General features: G+C 40.1%; 2 protein-coding genes across 2 annotated transcripts in view; one reads left to right on the top strand and one right to left on the bottom strand.

Moving 5' to 3' along the window:
- Positions 1-1,992: 1,992 nt before the first annotated feature.
- Positions 1,993-3,369, bottom strand: LOC105993207 (UPF0428 protein CXorf56 homolog). The gene has a single exon (XM_013026386.1). It carries the CDS (start codon positions 3,263-3,265, stop codon positions 2,597-2,599), a length of 669 nt encoding a protein of 222 aa, XP_012881840.1. The 5' UTR covers positions 3,266-3,369; the 3' UTR covers positions 1,993-2,596.
- A 1,150-nt stretch (positions 3,370-4,519) lies between these two features.
- Iars (isoleucyl-tRNA synthetase) overlaps positions 4,520-21,176 on the top strand; it is a 70,782-nt gene continuing 54,125 nt past the window's right edge. Inside the window, exons 1-6 of the mRNA XM_013026425.1 lie at positions 4,520-4,595; positions 12,693-12,818; positions 13,875-14,031; positions 14,854-14,973; positions 17,407-17,489; positions 18,211-18,328. Coding sequence (XP_012881879.1) covers positions 12,700-12,818; positions 13,875-14,031; positions 14,854-14,973; positions 17,407-17,489; positions 18,211-18,328 — 597 coding nt within the window. The 5' untranslated portion in view covers positions 4,520-4,595; positions 12,693-12,699. The remainder of the gene's footprint in view (positions 4,596-12,692; positions 12,819-13,874; positions 14,032-14,853; positions 14,974-17,406; positions 17,490-18,210; positions 18,329-21,176) is intronic.

The following is a 21,176-nucleotide window of genomic DNA, read 5'->3' on the forward strand; positions in this document are numbered from 1 at the left end:
GGGAGCTGGTAGCTCACACCTGTAATACTAGTTACTGAGGATCCCAGTTCAAAGCCCACAGGGGCAGGAAAATCCCATAAGACTCTTATCTCTAATTAACCACCAGAAAACCAGAAGCGGTGCTGTGGCTCAAAGTGGTAAAGCTCTAGTCTTGAGTAAAAAGAGTTTAAGGGCACCGAAGCCCAGTTCAAGCCCCAGAATTGACTGACCCCCCCCCCAAAAAAAAATGTGAGACAAAGGAAGCCAAATACATAGTTTTCCTCATCTCGGCCTCAGTTAATTGGAGAGCGACTTATAGAAGCAGGTACATCAGGCCCAAAGTTCTACCTTGGCAACAGGCATATGGAAATTAACCTGAAATATGTAGCCAACAGGAGTCAGATTTCTAGTCCATACAGTGAAACTAGTTTAATATTTCACTAAATAAACCTGACTAGGATTGAAGACTGATAGGCCTCTATACATGATACGCAATTATGGGTATATCTGAAATTATCTTAGTATTCATTGATTTATTGAATACAAACTATGAGGGTTGGAATCCTCTGGGTTTTTAACATGTTTCTATTTCTTAAATGTGTGTGGCACACAGATGCTCAGTTTGTATATTTGTTAATAAATAAGAGTGCAAGGAACTAAGTAGCTTCAAAAGTCCTTTTGGATTCAAGACTTCGGATTTCAAGGCAAATGGGAATAACTCCTTGGCAAAATAAATACTTTCAATGTTGTCCCTTTTCTATAGAAATCCTATTTATATCTTCTTACCTATTGCATCATAGCAAACCATCCAAGTAACATTTATTTTGCTCATAAACCTGCTGTTTGGTCAAAACTTTTGCATTATTCCCTGCATGTTTTGTGATTGGAATAGTTCAGGTGGGCACTAAGCATCTACTTTTGGATGTCCATCAAGGGCTTCTAAAACATGGCAATTTGAATCCAAGGGTAAATGTTCCCAGAGGCAGGACAGATATTGCCAAACTCCAGAACCAGCTCACTCACTTCAGTATTCTATAGATCAAAACACATATAGCCTTTTTTTCCTCAGTGGGAGTGAAAGTCTGTGACCATATTTAAGTCTCACATGCTTTATCTACAAAGCAATAGATGACATCAAGATGCCTCCCCTACCCCTTGTTATCTAGATACAACCACATTCAAAGATACTGTTTCCTCTGATAGTAACCTCCATTATTTTTGCCTGTTTTACTCATGCTCAGATTTCTTGGATGTTTTGTTTTTAATTTTGTCTTTGGAGGTGATGGAATCAAATCCATGTCCTTGTGTAGGCTAGACAAGTTCTCAAATCACTGAGCTGCATGCCTCATCAAATAGGAAGGCTTGTTACTCTGGAAAAATGATTCAGGTCTTTGATCCATGTGGTATGTTTGATCACAATAACTTTTTCTTACGATTTTATTACTTGTTAAAATATTTTGTCTAGAGATTGTCACTCAATACCTTGCAACATACTATAAAATATTTCTCAACCCAATATTTAGGCAAGTTTTTTTGTTTCTAATGGTAGAGATTGAACTAAAGATCTAGTGTTCCCAGTCATTTTGCAGTTTGATTTTGAGTCTTGCTTTTTTTTTTTTTACCAAGGCAATCTCTGATTTTGATGTTCCTCCCTCTGTAACCTGGAGTTATAGACATGTGCTACTACTAGTTTCTGGAATGTAACTTCTGCCATGGGTGAGGGATCACTGTAAAAGAATAAAATATAGCAGGGCGCTGGTGGCTCACGCCTGTAATCCTAGCTACTCGGGAGGCTGAGATCTGAGGATCGCAGTTCAAAGCCAGCCCGGGCAGGAGAGACCATGAGACTCCTATCTCCAATAAACCACCAGAAAACCAGAAGTGGCGCTGTAGCTCAAGTGGTAGAGCACTCGCCTTGAGCTGAAGAGCTGAGGGACAGCGCCCAGGCCCAGAGTTCAAGCCCCCAACCGACAAAAAAAAAAAAAAAGAGTAAAATATAATGAAGGACATATGCTTGCCTAATGCTAATAATGTACACTTTTACAATCTTATAAAGCAAAATACATAACTTGAACCAGATGTTGAAATGATTAGGATTAGTATAAAAAATACTTCAGCATATAGTATAAAAATGTAACGGATATGTTGTAGGGAGCTCCCTATGCAAATATTTCTCAAAATACTACAATGAAAATATATTAATGATCTTAATATGTATTTTACAGTTCCACAGGAGAAGCAATTCAGAATAGTAAATACCTCTAGTTATAAAGGAAGAGTTTTGGCTTTACCAATTACTGGGTATTCAGCCTTGTATGTTTTCATATGATTCATTTTGGGAAACAAAAACAAGCCACCTTAGAAAGTAGAAAAAAACACTTATGTATTAATAGTTTCTAAACAGCTGAAGAACTTTACACCAAATAGACGAAAATAAAAGCACAGAAAACTTACACAAAAACTAATATAGATCTCCTAGAAAATAAGCCAAATGGACTTGAAGACCTAGTGAATAGGAAGCAAAGTAAATCCTCCTAGAGCATAAATAGAAACCAAGATGTTTTTCTTTATGATCTTTATGACTTGCTTCCAGTCTGGGCTCAGAGAAAGATCCGGGTCACTTGAACTGGTTGTCAATCAGTGTCCCTTTCATTTTCGCTTTCTTGGCTTCCAGTTCCGCCAGCTCTTGCAGCCGCCTCTTGCTCATACCTTTGCGCTCCAACTGTTTTTCAATCACTTTGGCATTTTGTGCATAGGAGTCAGCAACTTCCCTAGCCTCAATCTCTTCTTCCTCTTCATCAATGGTGGACACAGTAACAGAGCTGAACTTACCCATGTCTTTAGTCCTCTTGGTCATCATCACCTTCTTAGGAGGCTCTTGTTTCTGAGTATATATATTCGTTTTCCCAAAACCCTGGCCGAACTTCACTACTGCTCCATCCACAATGAAGGTCACAGGAGCATTCTTCGGTTGGGACTGGTAAAAGAGCGGTAGTCCACACTTTGCACACTTCTTCCTGTACTGTCGTTCGATACCTTCAGGTCTGCGAAGGTAGGTAGTCTCCTCATCTTCCGTGTTACAAAACTTGTGGGCATGTTTGGCAGCATCAATCACACGAGATCGGTCCCGGGGCCTCATGGGTAATTTCTCTAACTGACAATCTAGCACCAGGACCATCTGGCCGCACAAACAGTAGTAGACATGGAGGGGCTTCTCACCATCATCATATTCCTCTCGGTCCCGGGTGTCTGAGCAGACGACCGACCGGGACACTACTTTCGGCATAGTTCTGAAGAGATCTCTGAGTGATTAATAGATCTCTAAGAGAGATTTTTGCTTAAGGCTAGCATTCTCTACTTGAGCCACAGCTCCACTTCTGGCTTTTTTGACTGGAGATGAGTTTCTCAAGGACTTTCCTTCCTGGGCTGACTTCAAAACACAATCCACAGCTTCAGATTTCAGATCTCCTGAATAGATAAGATTTACAGGCATGAGCTACCAGCACCCAGCTATTTTATTGTTTGAGGAGTGTGTTAGTTCAGGCACTCAGCTTTTTTGTTCAAGGGCAAGCACTCTACCACTTGAGTAACACTTCCCCTTTAAGCTTTTTTTTCCCGGTTAATTAAAGGGGAAAGTCTCTTGGATTGTTCTGCTGGGGCTAACTTCAACCAGCTTCCTCAGAATTAAGGATTACAGGCTTGAAGCCACCAAAGCCCAGGCATACTGAGGTGGTGTGTTTTTTGTTTTGTGCAAGTCCTGGGGCTTGAATTCAGCACCTAAGTGCTGTCCCTGAGCTTTTAGCTAAAGACTAACACTCTGCTACTTGAACCACAACACCTCTCCCGGCTTTTTGGTGGTTAATGGGAGATAAGAGTCTCATGGACTTTCCAGACAGGGCTGGCTGTGAATCGCTGTCCTCAGATCTCAGCTTCCAGAGTAGCTAGGATTACTGGTGTGAGCCACCCACTTCTTACCAAGATTTTGAATTCAGAACCGTATGGCTTTCTACAGCAGACACTTATGCCACTTGAGCGCTGTGGTAAGCATTTTAAAGTACAATTTTTTTTAATTGTCTAGCTAATTGTTAGGCCCTTCTTTCTCTTTGGCCTGTGGTAACAGGGGAAGCAGCCTCTGAATTAGTTGCACAGGCCCCACAATGTAATTAAAATCGTTGTTAGCTGTATTAAATTACATTTTAGTTGTGATTTACAAGTGAAATGTACAGACCTTAAATATCCTATTAGGTAAATGCTGACACAAGAAGAAGAGGCCCAGGACCGGGGAAGGAGATCACGGGAACCCAGAGTCTTGGCGCGCGGGGTCCGGCCGGCTCCGCCCGCCCCGCCCAGCCCAACCATCCCCGAGTCCCTCTGCCAGTCTCTTCCCGGAAAGAACCGGGATCCCAGCCCGCACAACAGTTCAGGGTTCGGACGGTGGGCGTGGTCAGACTCCACGCAGCCAATTGCCACCCAGGTTGTTGGTGCGTGCTAGACCGCTCATGATGATTGGTCTCCGTGGGGCCAGCACGCCGGGCTGTCAGGGCGTTGCATCAGTTCGGGCAAGCGCGTTGCAGCGTGGTCGCGGCTCTTCTAGGCTGACGGGCCGAGGCCATCAGGTAAACTTCGCCCCTTGCGGGGCTCCGGGTCCCTCAGATTCACCTGCCTTTACATTATTAGCGTCTGTGTTCTTCTAAAACGGAGATGAGAAGAGATTGTAGAAAGACCTTCAGAAGTAGGAGTGCAAGGAGTGTAACCCGCCGAAGTTCCTCAGCAGTCTCGGGGGCGGGGAGGGGGGGTCTTGAGCTCGCTGCTTTGCGAGCATTCGGGGTGATTTGGCACCCTGGAGATACTCAAGCTCCACTTCCTGTCTTTTGTTCCCGAGACCTTGCATGTACTGCTGCCCAAGCTTGCATCCCTATCCTGGGCTCTCAGAGTCCCCGCTGCAAGCCTGGCTGGGAACACGGGGGAGAAAGGCAGCTTTCAATGGGAGGAGCTGGGAAGCGTGGAGCTCCACGTCTGGAGCTGCCTGGGGGCTTGAAGAAGGGCAGACCATCCCTAAAGTACTGTAGGATTTGAAAGTACCCATCCCCTTGGTTCAGAAAATAGGGAGTCGCTATTACTACTGGATTTGAGATACAATGGGATGTGGCCCTTAGATTTTCCAGCCTCATCTGTAGTTTTCTTTTTAGAGGAGGTATTGAAATGAGTAAGAGTATTTTGAAAATGATATATAAGTGTGTGTATCTGAGACTTCTATTTATATGTACGCGTATGTGTGTGAGATGTGTACAGTCACTCCTACACACAAATTTTGCATTTAGGGACTCAACCAGCATGTGATTTGGGACTGAGTTAGGTCTATGAAAGTTGCATCTGTAGTAGACATGTTCAAATTATCTTTTTCTGGTTATTCCTTAATAGGGGATAACAGCAGTTTACATACCACTTCAACTATATTAGGTATTACAAGTAATCTGAAAATAATCTAAAGGATATGATATTATACATGTAAGTTATATACACTGTTATATATAAAGGACTTGAACATCTTTTGATTTTGGTATCTCTAGGGGTCCTGGAAATAAACTCCCATTAACACTTAGGGATGTGGAGAAAGTTGTTTGGTTTAGCTTTTAAACAGTGCTGGAGATTGAACCCAGATTTGTGCACATGCTAGTCAAGCACTCTACCAGTGATTTACCACCCCAGCCTAGGCCAACTATTATACCAATTTGGGGTTTTTTTTTGTTTTGTTTTTTTGGTTGTAGGGCTTGAACTCTGGGCCTGGGCGCTGTCCCTGCGCTCTTCAGCTCAAGAGGGGCACTCTCCTTCTTGAGCCACAGCGCCACTTCCAGTTTTCTAGTGGTTTACTGGAGATCAGACTCTCACAGACATTTCTGCCAGGGCTGGCTTTGAACTGCAATCCTCAGATCTCTGCCTCCTGAGTAGCAAGGATTACAGGCGTGAGCCACTGGCGCCCAGCTTCTATTTGTTATTTTTATTGGCTGCATGATATCCAGTCTTGATGCACCATAGTTTAGTCATCTTGAATTTTTAGTCATCTTGAATATTTTCACTTATTTGCCTATAGAATTGTTCCTGTGTACCAACCTAAATAAAGAGAGGGAGATTCTCCAAAGGTATCTATTTGGGAATAGAAAAGTACTGCAATGAGAATATTCATGTCATTGTATAACATGATCATATTCCAGGCAAACAGGGAGAAATTTGTATAAGCTACTTAGATAGATTCCATTGGTCTTGGAGACTTGAGGATAAGGTTGGTATTAGCTCATTTGTGAAGGTACCATTCTTTGGCACATATTCTATTTAGATCATTGTATGATGATTGGGCAGATGGTGTAGACCTGTATTCCCATCTACTAGGGAGGCAGAGGTGGAAGGAAGGATTATGGTCCAAGTCTTGACTTGAACAAAAGCACTAGATCTTACCTAAAAAGGCTGGGGACATGGCACTGGTAGAAGACTGCCCTTTCTCCCCTCCCCCCCCAAAAAAAACATATTTATCTGATTTATTGATTTATTGATTTGATGGGGTTTGTTTGGTATTGTGGATTAAATCAGGACCTTCACCTCCTCTTTTTTTTTTTTTTTTTTGTGGCCAGTCCTGGGGCCTGTAATCATGGCCTGGGCCCTGTCTTTGAGTTTCAGTGCTCAAGTCTGGCACTCTGCCACTTGAGCCACAGCTCCACTTCTGGCTTTTTCTGAATAGTTTATTGGAGATAAGAATCTCTCAGACCGATCCTTTTCCTGTTCATAAGTGTGATGATTGGGTTCTCACGCACTTGCGTGATATGTGCCTTCCTCTAAACCTTGTTACAAGGTGGGCACATTACCCATCTGACGTAAAAAAAAAAAAAAAGAATCAGACTTTCCTGCCAGGGCTGGCTTCAAACTGTGATCTTTAGATCTGAGATTCCTTTAGTAGCTAGGATTACAGGCATGAGCCACCACCAGCACCTGGCTATACATTTCTTCTTTTGAACCTTTAGAAGGGCATTGGTATAGCAGGTATGAGCCCTCTCCCTTTGTAACTTTTCACCCCTAATTTTATCTGGGTGTCTCCAGAATGATTTCATCTTGGCATCACTTTTCACATATGAATATCTTTGTATAAAGATTTTGTGCTTTTTACTGGTATGTCTATAGCATAAATGTTAATAGGATATTAATGGAAAAGACCTAAGATGGACCTACCGTTGGTGTGAAATTTGACATATTGTAATAAGGTATGAAGATCTAGGAGTTCAAAAGGGAAACTGAGAAAGAATCCTAGAGGTAGAATCCAGGAGTTGCTGATTAATTGGATGTGGGGATCATTTGGTGACTGAAATGTCTTGCTTATCTAATAGAAGAGTAGTGGAAACATTTAAGTAGAGTTAAAAGGATACCACCCTTCCTCCCTCCAAAAGCAAAAACAAACAATACCACCAATAACAGAGAGAAATCAATAAAGCAAGTGAGCTCCTGAGATTTTTTGAGGGGGATTTTTTTTTTTTTTTGCCAGTCCTGCAGTTTGAACATAAGGCCTGGGTACTGTCCCTGAGCTTCTTTTGCTCAAGGCTAGCACTCTACCACTTGAGCCGCAGCACCATTTCTGGTCTTTTCTGTTTATGTGGTACTGAGGAATTAAACCCAAGGCTTTGTGCATACTAGGAGGCAAGCACTCTACCACTAAGCCACATTCCCAGTCCCTTCTTTCTGTCTCAGCCTCCTGACTGCTGGTATGTCAGGCATGTGATGCTGTACCCAACAAAAGCTTTGAGAGTTTTAGACAAGACATTGAGGCTAAAGTAGCCTGATAGTGTTGTGGAACTGGGAAGAGTAGAGAGGTGGATTGTAGTGAGAGGAAAGGAGAGAAACAAGTAATGGCTCAAGTGGCAGAGCACATGGAGACACTGGGTTCATTCCCTGGTACCAGTGGGGGGCAGAGGAGAGGGAATGAGGGATGAGATCCTTATGAATAACTTGGCAAATTGCCCTCACCCCACTTAGCTACTACCCCTACCCATCGCCCTGTGGTTGCTGGATACTGTTGTGCAGGTACAGCTTTCCAGTGGATACAATGGGCTAGAGCAATCCTGTGATTTATGCATGGCAGCTGTTTGTCCTCAGCAGCTGCCATAGCCCGGTCATTGGTACAAGGTTTTTTCCAATTGCATATAATCATCCAATCTGATATTGTAATGCTGAAAGCAGGGTTTTTTTTTATACCCCAGGCTCGAAGTCCAAGAGTCTCACATTAAGTCTGGCCACTTACCCCATATGCCAAAGAAAAAGATACCGTGAAAGACAGAGAAAGGAGATTTATAACATAGCAGCTATGGGAAAACAACACTTCAGGGCATCTTCAGTCATCTACATTGGTATAGACATTGGCCTTGTTAGGAAAATGGAAGAGAATGGGAAAGGAATAGATCAGACTCAGTCGTCAACAGGCTAGGACTGTTTATTGTCGGTGAGGGGCATGGACCTTCCCGCAGGTATGGAGGTTGTACAAGGTATTGGATTTGGGGTCTGGTTTATGTGGGTCTTAACAAGGAACCAAAAAGAGTTAGATCAGGAAGCTAGGGGTGGGTACTTTGAGTTAGGTCCAGAGTGGAATGTCCAGCCTGGGGTAATGGGGACTTTTGGCTGAGCCCAGGTTGGAGTGGCCTGCCTGTGGGCAAGCAGGTTAGCACACACCTGATGTTTTGCTTGACCTGGGGGATTAAGGTGGGAGTCAGTACTTCATAGTCCATCTTTAGGTATATAAAAAGATTGGGCTGAGAGGGGAGAGGCAAATGCTTCATGTAGGATCCTTGGATACATGAAAAGATTGGGCTGAGAGGGGAGAGCAAGTCTTTCATATATCATATAATTGTCAGTACAGTGTGAGAGTAGTGGTGCTCAGTCTTTGATCTGCATGCTAATTCCCTAGGGATCTTGTTAAAAACCCAGATTCTGGCTGGGAATGTGAGTTTACTAGTAGAGTGCTTGCCTACCATGCATGAAGCCCTGAGTTCAATTCCTCAGTACTACATAAACAGAAAAGGCCAGAAGTGGCACTGTGGCTCAGGTGGTAGATGCTAGCTTTGAGCAAAAGAAGCTCAGGGACAGTTCCCAGGCCCTGAGTTCAAGCCCTAGGACTGGTGTGTACACACATATATACAAACACACATCCAGGTTCTAACTGCTTGGTTTCAGTTGGGGCTGTTGATGTGCAACTCTAATAAGGTCCATAAAAAGGGTCATCATACAAGCAGATTAGAAATGACAGAAATGAAGGTTTTCCTACTTAAAGATCTGTTTAGCCTTCCTATACAATCTCATATGTTCCAATTGGCTTTTGAGTAGTTCACTGCCAAACCAATAGAACACAGACATTAAGTAATAAACATAGTAAGTGACAAAAACACTTTTTCCCATCTTTGAAATGCTGGAGGTTATAATAACACTTGATATGAAATGCCTTGCAGCTTCCATTTAATATTAATTTTCTTTCTTTTTTCTTTTTTGGTGCCTATACATGGTATTCTGTGGCTTGAACTTAGGATCTTGAGCTCTGCCATTTAAGCCATGCCTCCAGTTCCAGCTTTTTGCTTATTAATTGGAATTACAAGTTTCACACTACTGGCCTGCTCTGAACCTGGATCCTCAGATCTCACTCAGCCTCCTGAGTAGTTAGGACTATAGGTGTAGCTTTCTCTATTAGGGAAAAAAAAAGTTGGCATTTGAAAAATTCCTGAGAATAAAAGAAAAAAACACTACTTGTCTCAAAATTTTTAATGGCCTGGGCCAGTTGCTCTGCTTATAATAGATTGCTTTACACGATTAAAAATGATTATCAATAGATTACCTAAATAATGTACATTATCAGCCAAACAATAGTCTGTAACCATAATCTGAACCTATACTATGCAAGCATAGTACGTTGGTATGTTACAGAATAAAAATGCAACATGTTAAGCTGGAAAAAAAAAAAACATTGCTTTAGTATATTCAGAACTACTAGAGGTTTGTAGAGGTGTTTTTTTTTTCTCCTAGAGCCCATTGCTTCAGATTGCTGTGATTCTTGAGTACTTAAGGTTTTTCTTCTCTTTCCTTATTGCTAGCAATCCTGTCCCTTTCTAATCTGATGTTGGCTTGGAGGTATAGTCAGCAACTCATTTAGAATTTTAAGTCAGAAGAAGTAAGCAATGAGGATTGCTCACTAGTTGAGTTATAAATTGATCCAGGGTCTGCTGGAGATTATTAGTAAAAATTTAAAAAATTTTAAAGATACTAATATTTCTCTCATAAGAAACTTATGAGAAATCATGAAAAATCAATAAAAGAGATAAAATGGAAAAATTGAATTAACTACCCACAACCACATACCAAGAAAAGTATTTGAATTAAATGGTGGCAAATGCTTGTAATCCCAGCACATAGGATGTAGAAATAGAAGAATCATGAGTTTGAGGCCACCCTGGGCTATATATGAGACCCTACTTTCAAGAAAAGAAAAAAAATATTTTTGAATATGACATTTTTGCCTTTTTGCTTTACGATTTTTTTAAGTTGTGTTTTTCTTTTTTAAAAAAGTGCTTCCTCCATCCTGGCTGGGAAGGTGGCTCAGTGGTAGAGTGCTTGCCTTGCAGGCATGAGGCCCTGACTGGATTTGATTCCTCAGCACCACATAAGCAGAAAAAGCTGGAAGTGGCTTAAGTGGTAGAGCACTAGCCTTGAGCTGAAGAGCTGAGGGACAGCACCCAGGCTCAGAGTTCAGGCCCCATAACTGAACAAAAAAAAAAAAGTTTCCCTGCTGGGCACTAGCTACTCAAGAATCACGGTTCAAAGCCAGCCTGGGCAGGAAAGTCCATGAGATTCTTATCTCCAATAACTAGCCAGAAAACCAAAATTGGCGCTGTGGCTCAAGTGGTAGAGCATTCATCTTGAGCTGAAGAGCTGAGGGACAGCGCCCAGGCCCAGAGTTCAGGCCCCACAACAACCAAAAAAAAAAAGTTTTCCCTATTCTAGAGGGAGAGGTTATTTTAAGAAAAGTACTTTTTGTCACGTGAATGTAGGTAAGAAAATTACTAGCTACTTGTTTTTGTTTCTGTTTTTTATATTACTAATGAGTTTTAGCACCATCAGAAAGAATTTCAAGATTTTCTTTTTAGCTTTTTGAAAAATATATTTTGCCATTATGAAAAGATACTGCAATTTAAAAATGAGGCCTTTGCTGGATGCTGGTGGCTCACACCTGTTATCCTACCTACTCAAAAGGCTGAGATCGGAGGATGCAGTTCAAAGCTAGCCTAGGAAGAAATCCAAGAGACTTATTTTTATACCAGTACTGGGAGCTTGGGCACTGTCCATTAACTTTTTTTGGTCAAGGCTAGCACTCTGTCACTTGAGCCACAGCTTTACTTCCAGCTTTTTGGTGGTTAATTTGAGATGAGTTTCGGACTTTGTTGCCCCGGCAGGCTTTGAACTGCAATCATCAGAACTCTCTCACGCGCGCACGCAGGCACGCACGCACACATACACACACACACACACACACCACAGAATATAATAAGGCATGAAGGGTAAAGGATGAATAAGCATTTATCCAAAGAAGATAAACAAATGGCAATCAGCACATCATTAGTCACTAATTAGTCATTAGGGAAATGCAAACCAAAAGTACAATTAAGTCCTACTTTATACATGCTAAGATAATTGTAACATAAAGATAGTAAAGATTATTAAGAAGGATATGGAGAAACTGGCATCCCCATTCACTTCTGGTAGTATTTTAAATGGTACAATCACTGAAAACATTTTGGCAGTTTCTCGAAAAGTAAGGTACAGCCAGTAATGGTATCTCAAGCCTGTAATATAAGTTTGAGAAACAGATAGGGTGCAGTGGAGTGCACCCAGCTACAAAGGAAACAAAGTAAAATTTAAATCCAGGTCGGACCAGGCATAATGTGAGACTTCCTAGGAAACAGTCAATGCAAAAAGAAACTGGCAGGGTGGCTCAAGTGGTAGAGTACCTGCCTCGCAAGCTGGAGACCCTGAGTTCATACCACAGTACCACTACCACAGAAACAAGTACAAAGCTAATATACAGCTCCAACTTTTGCTTATAGCAATATATAGCTATAATAGCTTAGAGAAATGTCTGCATGGAAACATGTATTTGAATGTTCATAACAACCAAAAAAGTAGAAACAATCCAAATGCCTGTAAACTGATGAAGAATGTGGCATGTCCGTCAAAGGGAATATGATTCATCCATAGAAAGAATACGTTTGGACCTTGTTATAGGGATAAACATTGAAAAACTGATAAGGGAATTAACCCAAAAACAATAGGTCACAAGTACATGTTTCACTTATATTTTCCTTTTACGAGAAATATTCAAAATACAAGTCTTAGAAAGTCAGAAAGCAGATAAGTAGTTTTCAGGAGCTGAAGTAGAAGAGGATGTGATTGCCAAAGGACTGTACACTGTAGGGATGTACTTAAGGGTTGGGTGTGGGTTAAATGGTAGAGCACCTGCCAGGCAAGTGCAAAGCCTTGAGCTCAAACCCCAGTACTACTCAAAAAAGGGGAGATACACTCTAACAGAGGTGAATTTTGCAGAATATGACTAAGTGTATGTATGTCCACTTTAATAATATAGTATGTACTATTACAATATTCCTTTGTCACAATAATACATTTGATTTCTCTTGCAGCAACAGAATGGTACAACAAGTTCCAGAAAGCATCAATTTTCCTGCTGAAGAAGAGAAAATCTTGCAGTTCTGGTCCAAATTTGATTGTTTTCAGGAATGCTTAAAGCAGTCAAAGCATAGGCCAAAGTATGTCAATTTGTTTGGTAAATGTGGAGCTCTTAAGAGTAGTGATTTCTAACCAGGCACTGGTGGCTCACATGTATAGGAAGTTGAGAGTTCGAAGCTAGCCTAGGCAGAACAGTTTGTGAGATTCTTATCTCCAATCAACTAGCAAAAATGCCAGAAATAAAAGTATAACTCCAGTGGAAGAGTGCCAGCCTTGAGCAAAAAAGCCAAGCAAGAACATCAAATCCTGAGTGCAAGCCTCAATATAGGCTTGTTATTATAAAGGTGTTATACAGCCAGGTGCTGGTCACTCACACCTGTAATCCTAGCTACTCAGGAGGCTGAGATCTAAGTATCACGGTTCAAAGCCGGCGCAGGCAGAAAAAGTCCATGAGACTCTCCAATAAACCACCAGAAAACCGGAAGTGGCGTTGTGGCTCAAGTGGTAGAGCCCTTGCCTTGAGCTGAAGGACAGCGCCCAGGCCCAGAGTTCAAGCCCCATGACGGACAAAAAAAGGGGGAGGTTGTACAGAGGAAGAGTTGTTATTTCTGAGACTGTTTTTTACTCTATTTTATTAAGAGATAATGTAATAGAGTTTCTAAAATGCCTTCTTACTCACCTTTGTCCTCATCTCCACTCTTACTTAGCACTTAAACCCTAGTGTAAGCCTATAGATGGCCACTATAGTACTAGTCTCCCTTTACCTAATTAATCTGTTTAATCTCTGTTTTCATTCTGTATGTTTTCTGTACAAAAACTTCATAAGATAGGTGTTCATTGCCTTGTTTTACTGATAAAATGAATCAGGGTCAGGATTAATAATTTTCCTTCTGTCATGGGAATAATAGAAGAAATAGTATAGTGGCAACCTCCCCGGCTCTTTCTGGAAGTAGTAACTTTCTGAAAGTAGGACCTGCAATAAATATCTAACCCATTAGGTCCAAATTCCCTCATCTTACTGCTTTTCTTCTTCCTAATACATATTACTGTGATAGGATCTACATATAGAAAAATGTTGTCCTAAATCTTGACTGTATTTTTAAATGGCCTTAATGTATTTTTATTACTTCTTTTAGATTTACCTTCTATGATGGACCTCCTTTTGCAACTGGACTGCCTCACTATGGACATATACTTGCAGGGACAATTAAAGATATAGTTACAAGATATGCTCACCAGAATGGGTTTCATGTTGATCGAAGATTTGGATGGGATTGTCATGGTTTACCTGTGGTAGGTTGAACTCCAACCTTAAGTTACCTGTTGTTGTTTTCATAAGCAATATATTTCATCATGTTCTATGTCAAAGTATGATGAATTTTTAAGTTTCCACACATATATGATAGAAATTTGTGGTCTTCATTACTTTTTTGTTTGTTGTTTTTTTGGCCAGTCCTGGGGCTTGAACTCAAGGCCTGGGCACTGTCCCTGAGCGTCTTTTGCTCAAGGCTAGCACTCTACCACTTGAGCCACAACGCCACTTCTGGCTTTTTCTGTATATGTGGTACTATGGAATCAAATCCAGAACTTAGTGCATACTAGGAAAGCACTCTACCACTAATCCACATTCCCATACCTTTATAGATTTTCTGAGAGTTAGTGTTCTTTTAAAAGTTGTTTACATTGGGCTAAATGCATTTACATACACACTGACTAGGGGAAGAATTCAAAGGCATAACTTTCCTGAACAATTACAGTACTGTTTATCAAAGTGAATACTAGAAAGTTGAATTTGTCTTGGGGTTGGGCAAAAGTGAAGAATGGGAAAACCCAGAAATAAAGGGAAGAAAGGTGAGTAAGTATAGTCATTATATTCAATGTATAGTATGTAAAGGTGAACTATGTAATTTGATGGTAGGGACTAGAGGGAAGGATAAATGAAGGGGTGACATTGACCAAGAAGCATCTTACTCAGGTAACACAGGAAATTATAATCCTTTTGAACAACTACTTAATAACAACAATAATAATACTAAAAAGCTGTTTTATTTTCTAGAGTTGGTTAGTTATAAATACAACTTTATAAGAATATTAACACTCACTGCAACTTTTCAGGAATATGAAATTGATAAGACACTGGGAATCAGAGGACCAGAGGATGTGGCCAAAATGGGGATTGCAGAATATAACCGTCAGTGCCGGGCAATTGTGATGAGATACTCTGCCGAGTGGAGGGTATGTTAAATTATTGTCAGAAAATGTTTTTAAATGGACATTAAAATGCTTTATGGTCCTTTGTACTTTTTATGAGGTCTTCCCAAAAGTATGTTTCTCATGTGTGGTTGTGACACAAGAAGTGTTCACACTCCTTTTTGTATTGTGTATACCAAAGAACAAGGCCTTAGCTTCCACTTATGAGTTTGTTAGCTTCAGCTACATGTTTTCCCCCCTAATTTCTGTGTGCTTAATTAGTCTTCCATATTTAATCTCCTACCTGCTCATAGAATATGACAGGAATTGTGCTTTTCTTACAAATAGATTTATTAGAATGTTCCAGTGCAACAATTCCCATATTTTTAAAAATTCAAGTTTTGACCAGGCCTTGTTTTGTTTTGATGTCTGTTTGTTGAAATCAGAGCCTGAACCTCCAGGCCAAGAACCACTTTCTTTTTTTTTTCTCAAGTTGTTTGCTACTTAATAGTGTTTTATTGGGTGAAGAATTCTCACCCGTCTTTTGGCTTGGGAACAGAACAAAGTTTCGCCTTTCCTCTCTGCTGCTCAGATTACATTTGTAGGCCTGTATGATTTAAAAATAATCTATCTTTTGTTTTCTCCATATTCTTCATCTTAACTTTAAGTACTAACCTGCTCTTGTTCAGAATTTCCTATTCTGCCAATAGTATCATTCCCATAGTCTTTAAACTTAAATCCCTATGATCACATCAAGCATCAAATCTCAGTATCTGGTTGTTTTATACCTACAACCAACTTATTCACTTTCATGTTCTCTTCTAAAACAGTCTCTTCCTCATGCTGTTTAGGAGGTTGAAATCTGAGAATTACAGTTTGAAGCCAGCCTGGGCAGAAAAATCCTTGCCTCTTACCTTTAAAAAGTCAAAATGGAAATCTGGTTCAAGTATTTAGGTGTCAGTCAAACTGCCTTGTACTCTATCCACAGCACTGTTCATCATGCTTCTCTGTTCAGAAACCTTCAGTGGCTTTACTTCACTGAAATATAAAGTCTTATTTCATCTACATGAAAAGTGAGAGCTCAGTTTTCTCCCAGCGTAACTTTATTCCCTAGTCACTAGAAGGGGGAAATCTTATGATGAATATGAGGTAGAGAACTTTGTTTTTTCTCTTTTGTGCTGGCACTGAGGCTTCAACTGAGAGTCTCACATTCTTACTTAGATTTTTTTGCTCAAGACTTAACACCTAACTATTTGAACCAGACATCCACTTTGGTTTTTTGAAGATAAGAGTCATGGATATTTCTGCCCAAGCTGGCTTCAAACTGCCATTCTCAGACCTTAGCCTCTTAAAGAGCTAGGATTATAGATATGAGCCACCAGTGTCTGGCTTAGGACTTTTCTTCTTTTTTCTCTGTTTAAATTTAAAACACACACACACACACACAGATCTTTTCATTTTGAAATAATTTGTATTAAAAAATTACAAACATGGGTTGGGCACCAGTGGCTCATACCTGTAATCCTAGCCGCTCAGAAGGCTTAGATCTGAGGACTGTGATTCAAAGCCAGCCTGGGAAAGAAACTCTGAGACTCTTAAATAAACTACCAAAAAGCCAGAAGTGGAGCTGTGGCTCAAGTGGTAGAACACTACCCTTGAGCAAAAAAAAAGCTCAGGGACAGCACCTAGACCCTGAGTTCTCAAGTCCAAGGACTGGCCAAAAAAAAATCACAAACATGGTCTGAAGCAACTCTTCATCTTTCAAATCTTTGCTCTGTGTGTGTATGTGTGTGTGTGTGTGTGTGTCTGTCTGTCTGTCTGTCTGTCTTTGTGACTGTTTTGCTGGGGACTGAATCAAAGGTCTTATATATGCTAAGCAGGTGCTCTACTACTGAGCTGCACATCAGCTGTTGCTTTATCACTTTTGAAAAGTATAGGCAAATTATTTTACAGAATGCCCCTCATGGTCTAATATTGCATAATAATTCAATTTATGATATTTGGGGCAAGAAACCTCAAAAATGATGTCATTTCCTTTTTCAGTATATCATGTTATGAGACAGGATGGTAACTTTTGTTCACTTTAGGTATAACTTGTCAGTTTTTCTTTGTAAAGTTGTAGTTTTTCCTTTGCAATTAGTAAATATTTTCTAATGAGATTATCTACAAATAGTCTTTTCCTTGTGGTAAGTTCAGTAATCTATTTTTAGCATCCACTGATGATTCTTGGTAGCAATAACAGTTTCTGTGCTGTGTGTCACATAGTGGTTTTGATAGGGTTTATAAATGAATACTTGTAAATGCCAAGAAAAATGGTTTTTTAACATTATATAACATATAATTTAAAAATTTGCCTGAACCATGGTTTGTTCTGATTTCTCAGAATTACATATAATGACAGTAAAAACTAAAAGGCATATTGTTGTATAATAGCAAATATAATTTTCTAATTTTATTCTAATGTTCATATTTTTAAAGTCTACTGTTACCAGACTTGGCCGATGGATTGACTTTGACAATGACTACAAAACTTTGTATCCACAGTTTATGGAGTCTGTCTGGTAGGTTTACTTAAAGTTGTATGTATGTTGAAATTATTTATTGTCTTAGTCAATGGAGAAATGTGCTAAGATCAGTTAGCTTGCTTTCAGGTAGGTATTTGATTTGGAGAAGTATGTTTTATACTTTATAAATGCAATGAAATCCTTCTACCCTTGAGCTATATCCCAGCTTAGTGGAAAAAAAGTTTAACTCACTATGATAGGCAAGTAGGAATCAGAATATGAAGATGCAAACAAAGAATTTAGTAGGGGTTCCCACTAAGTATGTTGTTACTTACCTGCAGAGGTGAGTAGTCAACACTGTTCAACTTTAGGTGAGTATTATTGTTAATCTCTATAGTGTCTTTGTACCCTAAGCTTAAGGCAACCCAACTAAGTGTTCACTAAAAGATTTACCTGATTCTAATCCCAGTGTTTTATACTTTTTACAGTGCTCTTATAAAACTGTCCATTATCACAAAATTTAAACAACACACCAGAAAACTAAAGGGAAAAGACCAACCATAGTTAATATGTTGATAAAACTACTTTTTCAACATCTCCAAAGAAAAATGTAAATTTTTTCACTGATACATACAGCATAGGTTTATATCATTGGTATGTCATTATGCAATATGATCTAACATTTTCCTTTTTCAATAGGAATTGGCAAAGTTGTTTGCATTTGAGGAAATAGATTTTTGGTTATGTAATTATAGAACTTTTTCTCCTAACTTGATAGGTGGGTCTTCAAACAACTGTATGATAAAGGCCTCATTTATAGAGGTGTGAAAGTCATGCCCTTCTCTACCACATGTAATACTCCTCTTTCTAACTTCGAATCACACCAGAATTACAAGGTATGTGAAAGACTAAGCTGCATTAATATATGGAGGTTGAATAATTGTAATCAAGTTAAGTATTCACTGGTATTCCCTGTGTGGAGTGCCAGCCCCAGTCATTGGTCACTATAGTGTTCTGATGTTATTATTATCAATCATGCACAAAAGCACTGTTAAGATAAAAATGAGGGAACCAGCCATCAGTGGCTCACACCTGTAATCCTAGCTACCACAGGAGGCTGAGATCTGAGGATCGTGGTTCAAAGCCAACCCAGGCAGGAAAGCCTGTGAGACTTATCTCCAATTAATCACCAGAAAACCAGAAGTGGTGTTGTAGCTCAAAATGGTAGACAGCCAGCCTTCAGCTAAAAAGCTCAGGGACAGTGCCCAGGCCCTGCGTTCAAGTTCCACAACCAACAAAAAACAAAAAGGGGCTGGGAAGGTGCCTCAGTGGTAGAGTGCTTGCCTTGCAAGCATGAAGCATGATTCCTCAGCACCACATAAGCAGAAAAAGCCGGAAGTGGTAGAGCACTAGCCTTGAGCTGAAGAGCTGAGGAACAGCACCCAGGCCCAGAGTTCAGGCCCCATGACTGGCAAAACATACACACACACACACAAAAAAGTAATTTTTCCCCTCATTGTATTTATATTGTGTCTTATTATAATGAATTTTACTTACTTTGACCATGTTTTTGTGTCTCTTCTTGGGTTAACAAATCCAGCTCTGACCTGTTTTTCCTTTAGTCACCACTTCTTCAGGGTTACTGGTTGGGATGATTTTATGCTTTATCTGCTACCTTATATCAAAGGTGTAGGAAGAATTAAATTTGAGGTACAGAATTATATTATGGTCATTTTTCTTATGAAATGGAGTCACTGGTTATCCATCATTGGTATCATAGAGATGTTGAGACATTAGAATGTTACAGAATTCAGTGCTTTGATTCATCTAGAAAGAAGATAAACACCAAGTTTTCTGAAATATGAAGTCTTCACTGGTGTATATTTAGGAACTAGTCTCATTTTTGCCTTTTTTTTTTTTTTTTTGCCAGCCCTGGAACTTGAACTCAGGGCCTGAGTGGTGATCCTGAGCCAATTGAAGAGAAGAGTCTCATGGGCTTTCCTAATTGGGCTGGCTTCAAACCATGATTCTCAGATTTCAGCCTCCTGAATTTTAGGCATAAGCCATCAGCACCTGGTCATTTTGCCATTTTATCTAACCATCTATTTTTAAATGATAATTGACATTTTCCTTTTTTCCAGTACTGATACTTAAACCCTGGGCCTTGTATTTGCTTGGCTTACTGGTGTTCTACTACTTGAGCCATACCTTCAGCCCACCTTTTAGCTAGTAAATTTTAAGGTGGAATTTTTAATATTAAAAAAACACAAATGAACTGAAATTTATGCATTCTTTTAATAAATATCTGAGGTTTTTGAGGGATATACTTCATTTTTTTAATGATACTATCATTAATATGATTCCTTGTGCTTTTATGCTGGTAACAGTACTTTCATATGCTAGTACTTTCTTTTTTTGTTTTGTTTTTTGTTTTGTTTTGTTTTGTTTTTGGGTCTGGTCATGGGGCCTGAACTCTGGGCCTGGGTGCTGTCCCTCAGCTCTTCAGCTCAACTACCACTTGAGCCAGAGCGCCACTTCCGGCTTTTTTCTTTTTGCTTATGTGGTCCTGAGGAATCGAACCCAGGGCCTCATACATGCAAGGCAAGCGCTCTACCACTGAGCCACCTTCCCAGCCCCTATGCTAGTACTTTCATATTACTGCTAGGGAGCTTTTAGCCTACAAATAGATAAAGTATATTCTTATTGAAAAGGGGTTAAATATGTAGGCAACTGAGTTATAATAGTGAGCCCTTTCATCCTTGCTACAAAGTAAACATTTGTGATACATAAAATTAGATTTTGTTTCCTCCTATATTTTTTTTAGTTTGGTTTTTGGGTTCTTTTGTTGTTGATTATATAGTATTGTTATTTTTGTTTTTTCCGTGCGTGCGCGCGCGCGCGCGCGCGCGTGTGTGTGTGTGTGTGTGTGAGTGACAGGATTTCCCTATATAACCTAAGCTAGCCTCATACTTGAGATTTTTCTGCCTCAGCCTTCTAGCAATCTGCACCACCATGCTCAGCCATAGATTTATTTACTTATTTACTTCACTTTTTTTGTTTTTTTGCCAATCCTAGGGCTTGAACTCAGGAACTGGGCACTGTCCCTGAGCCCCTTTATGCTTATAAGCTAGCACTATACCACTTGAGCCACAGTGCCATTTCCGGCTTTTTCTGCTTATGTGGTACTGAGGAATCAAACCCAGGGCTTCATGCATGCTAGCTAGGCAAGCACTCTACCACTAAGCCACATTCCCAGCCTCACTTAATTATTTTTGTACTGGGACTTGAACTCAGGGCTTCATTCTCTTCCTTGTCCTTTTCATTCAAGGCTTGCACTCTTACCGCTTGAGCCACACATCCTCTTCTCATAGATTTATTTTTGATGTAACTGAATTCTTAATTTGTAGAAGTCTTACTGATTTGAATTAATTTCAAACAGTTATTTCATTGATATAAACCTTTATGGACTTTCTGTAGACTGGACAATTATAGTAGTGAAACCTCTTTTCTTTATTCTACTTAATACATTGCTTTAAAAGTTATCAGGCCATGGGGCTGGGAAGGGGCTCAGTGGTAGAGCGCTTGCCTTGCATGCATGAGGCCCTGGGTTCGATTCCTAAGCATCACATAAGCAAAAAGAAAAAAACCGGAAGTGGCACTGTGGCTCAAGTGGTAGAGCACTAGCCTTGAGCTGAAGAGCTGAGGGACAGCGCCCAGGCCCAGAGTTCAGGCCCCACGACCAGA

The sequence above is a fragment of the Dipodomys ordii genome, unplaced genomic scaffold (genome assembly GCF_000151885.1).
Source record: "Dipodomys ordii isolate 6190 unplaced genomic scaffold, Dord_2.0 Scaffold93, whole genome shotgun sequence".
Classification (NCBI taxonomy): Eukaryota; Metazoa; Chordata; class Mammalia; order Rodentia; family Heteromyidae; genus Dipodomys; species Dipodomys ordii.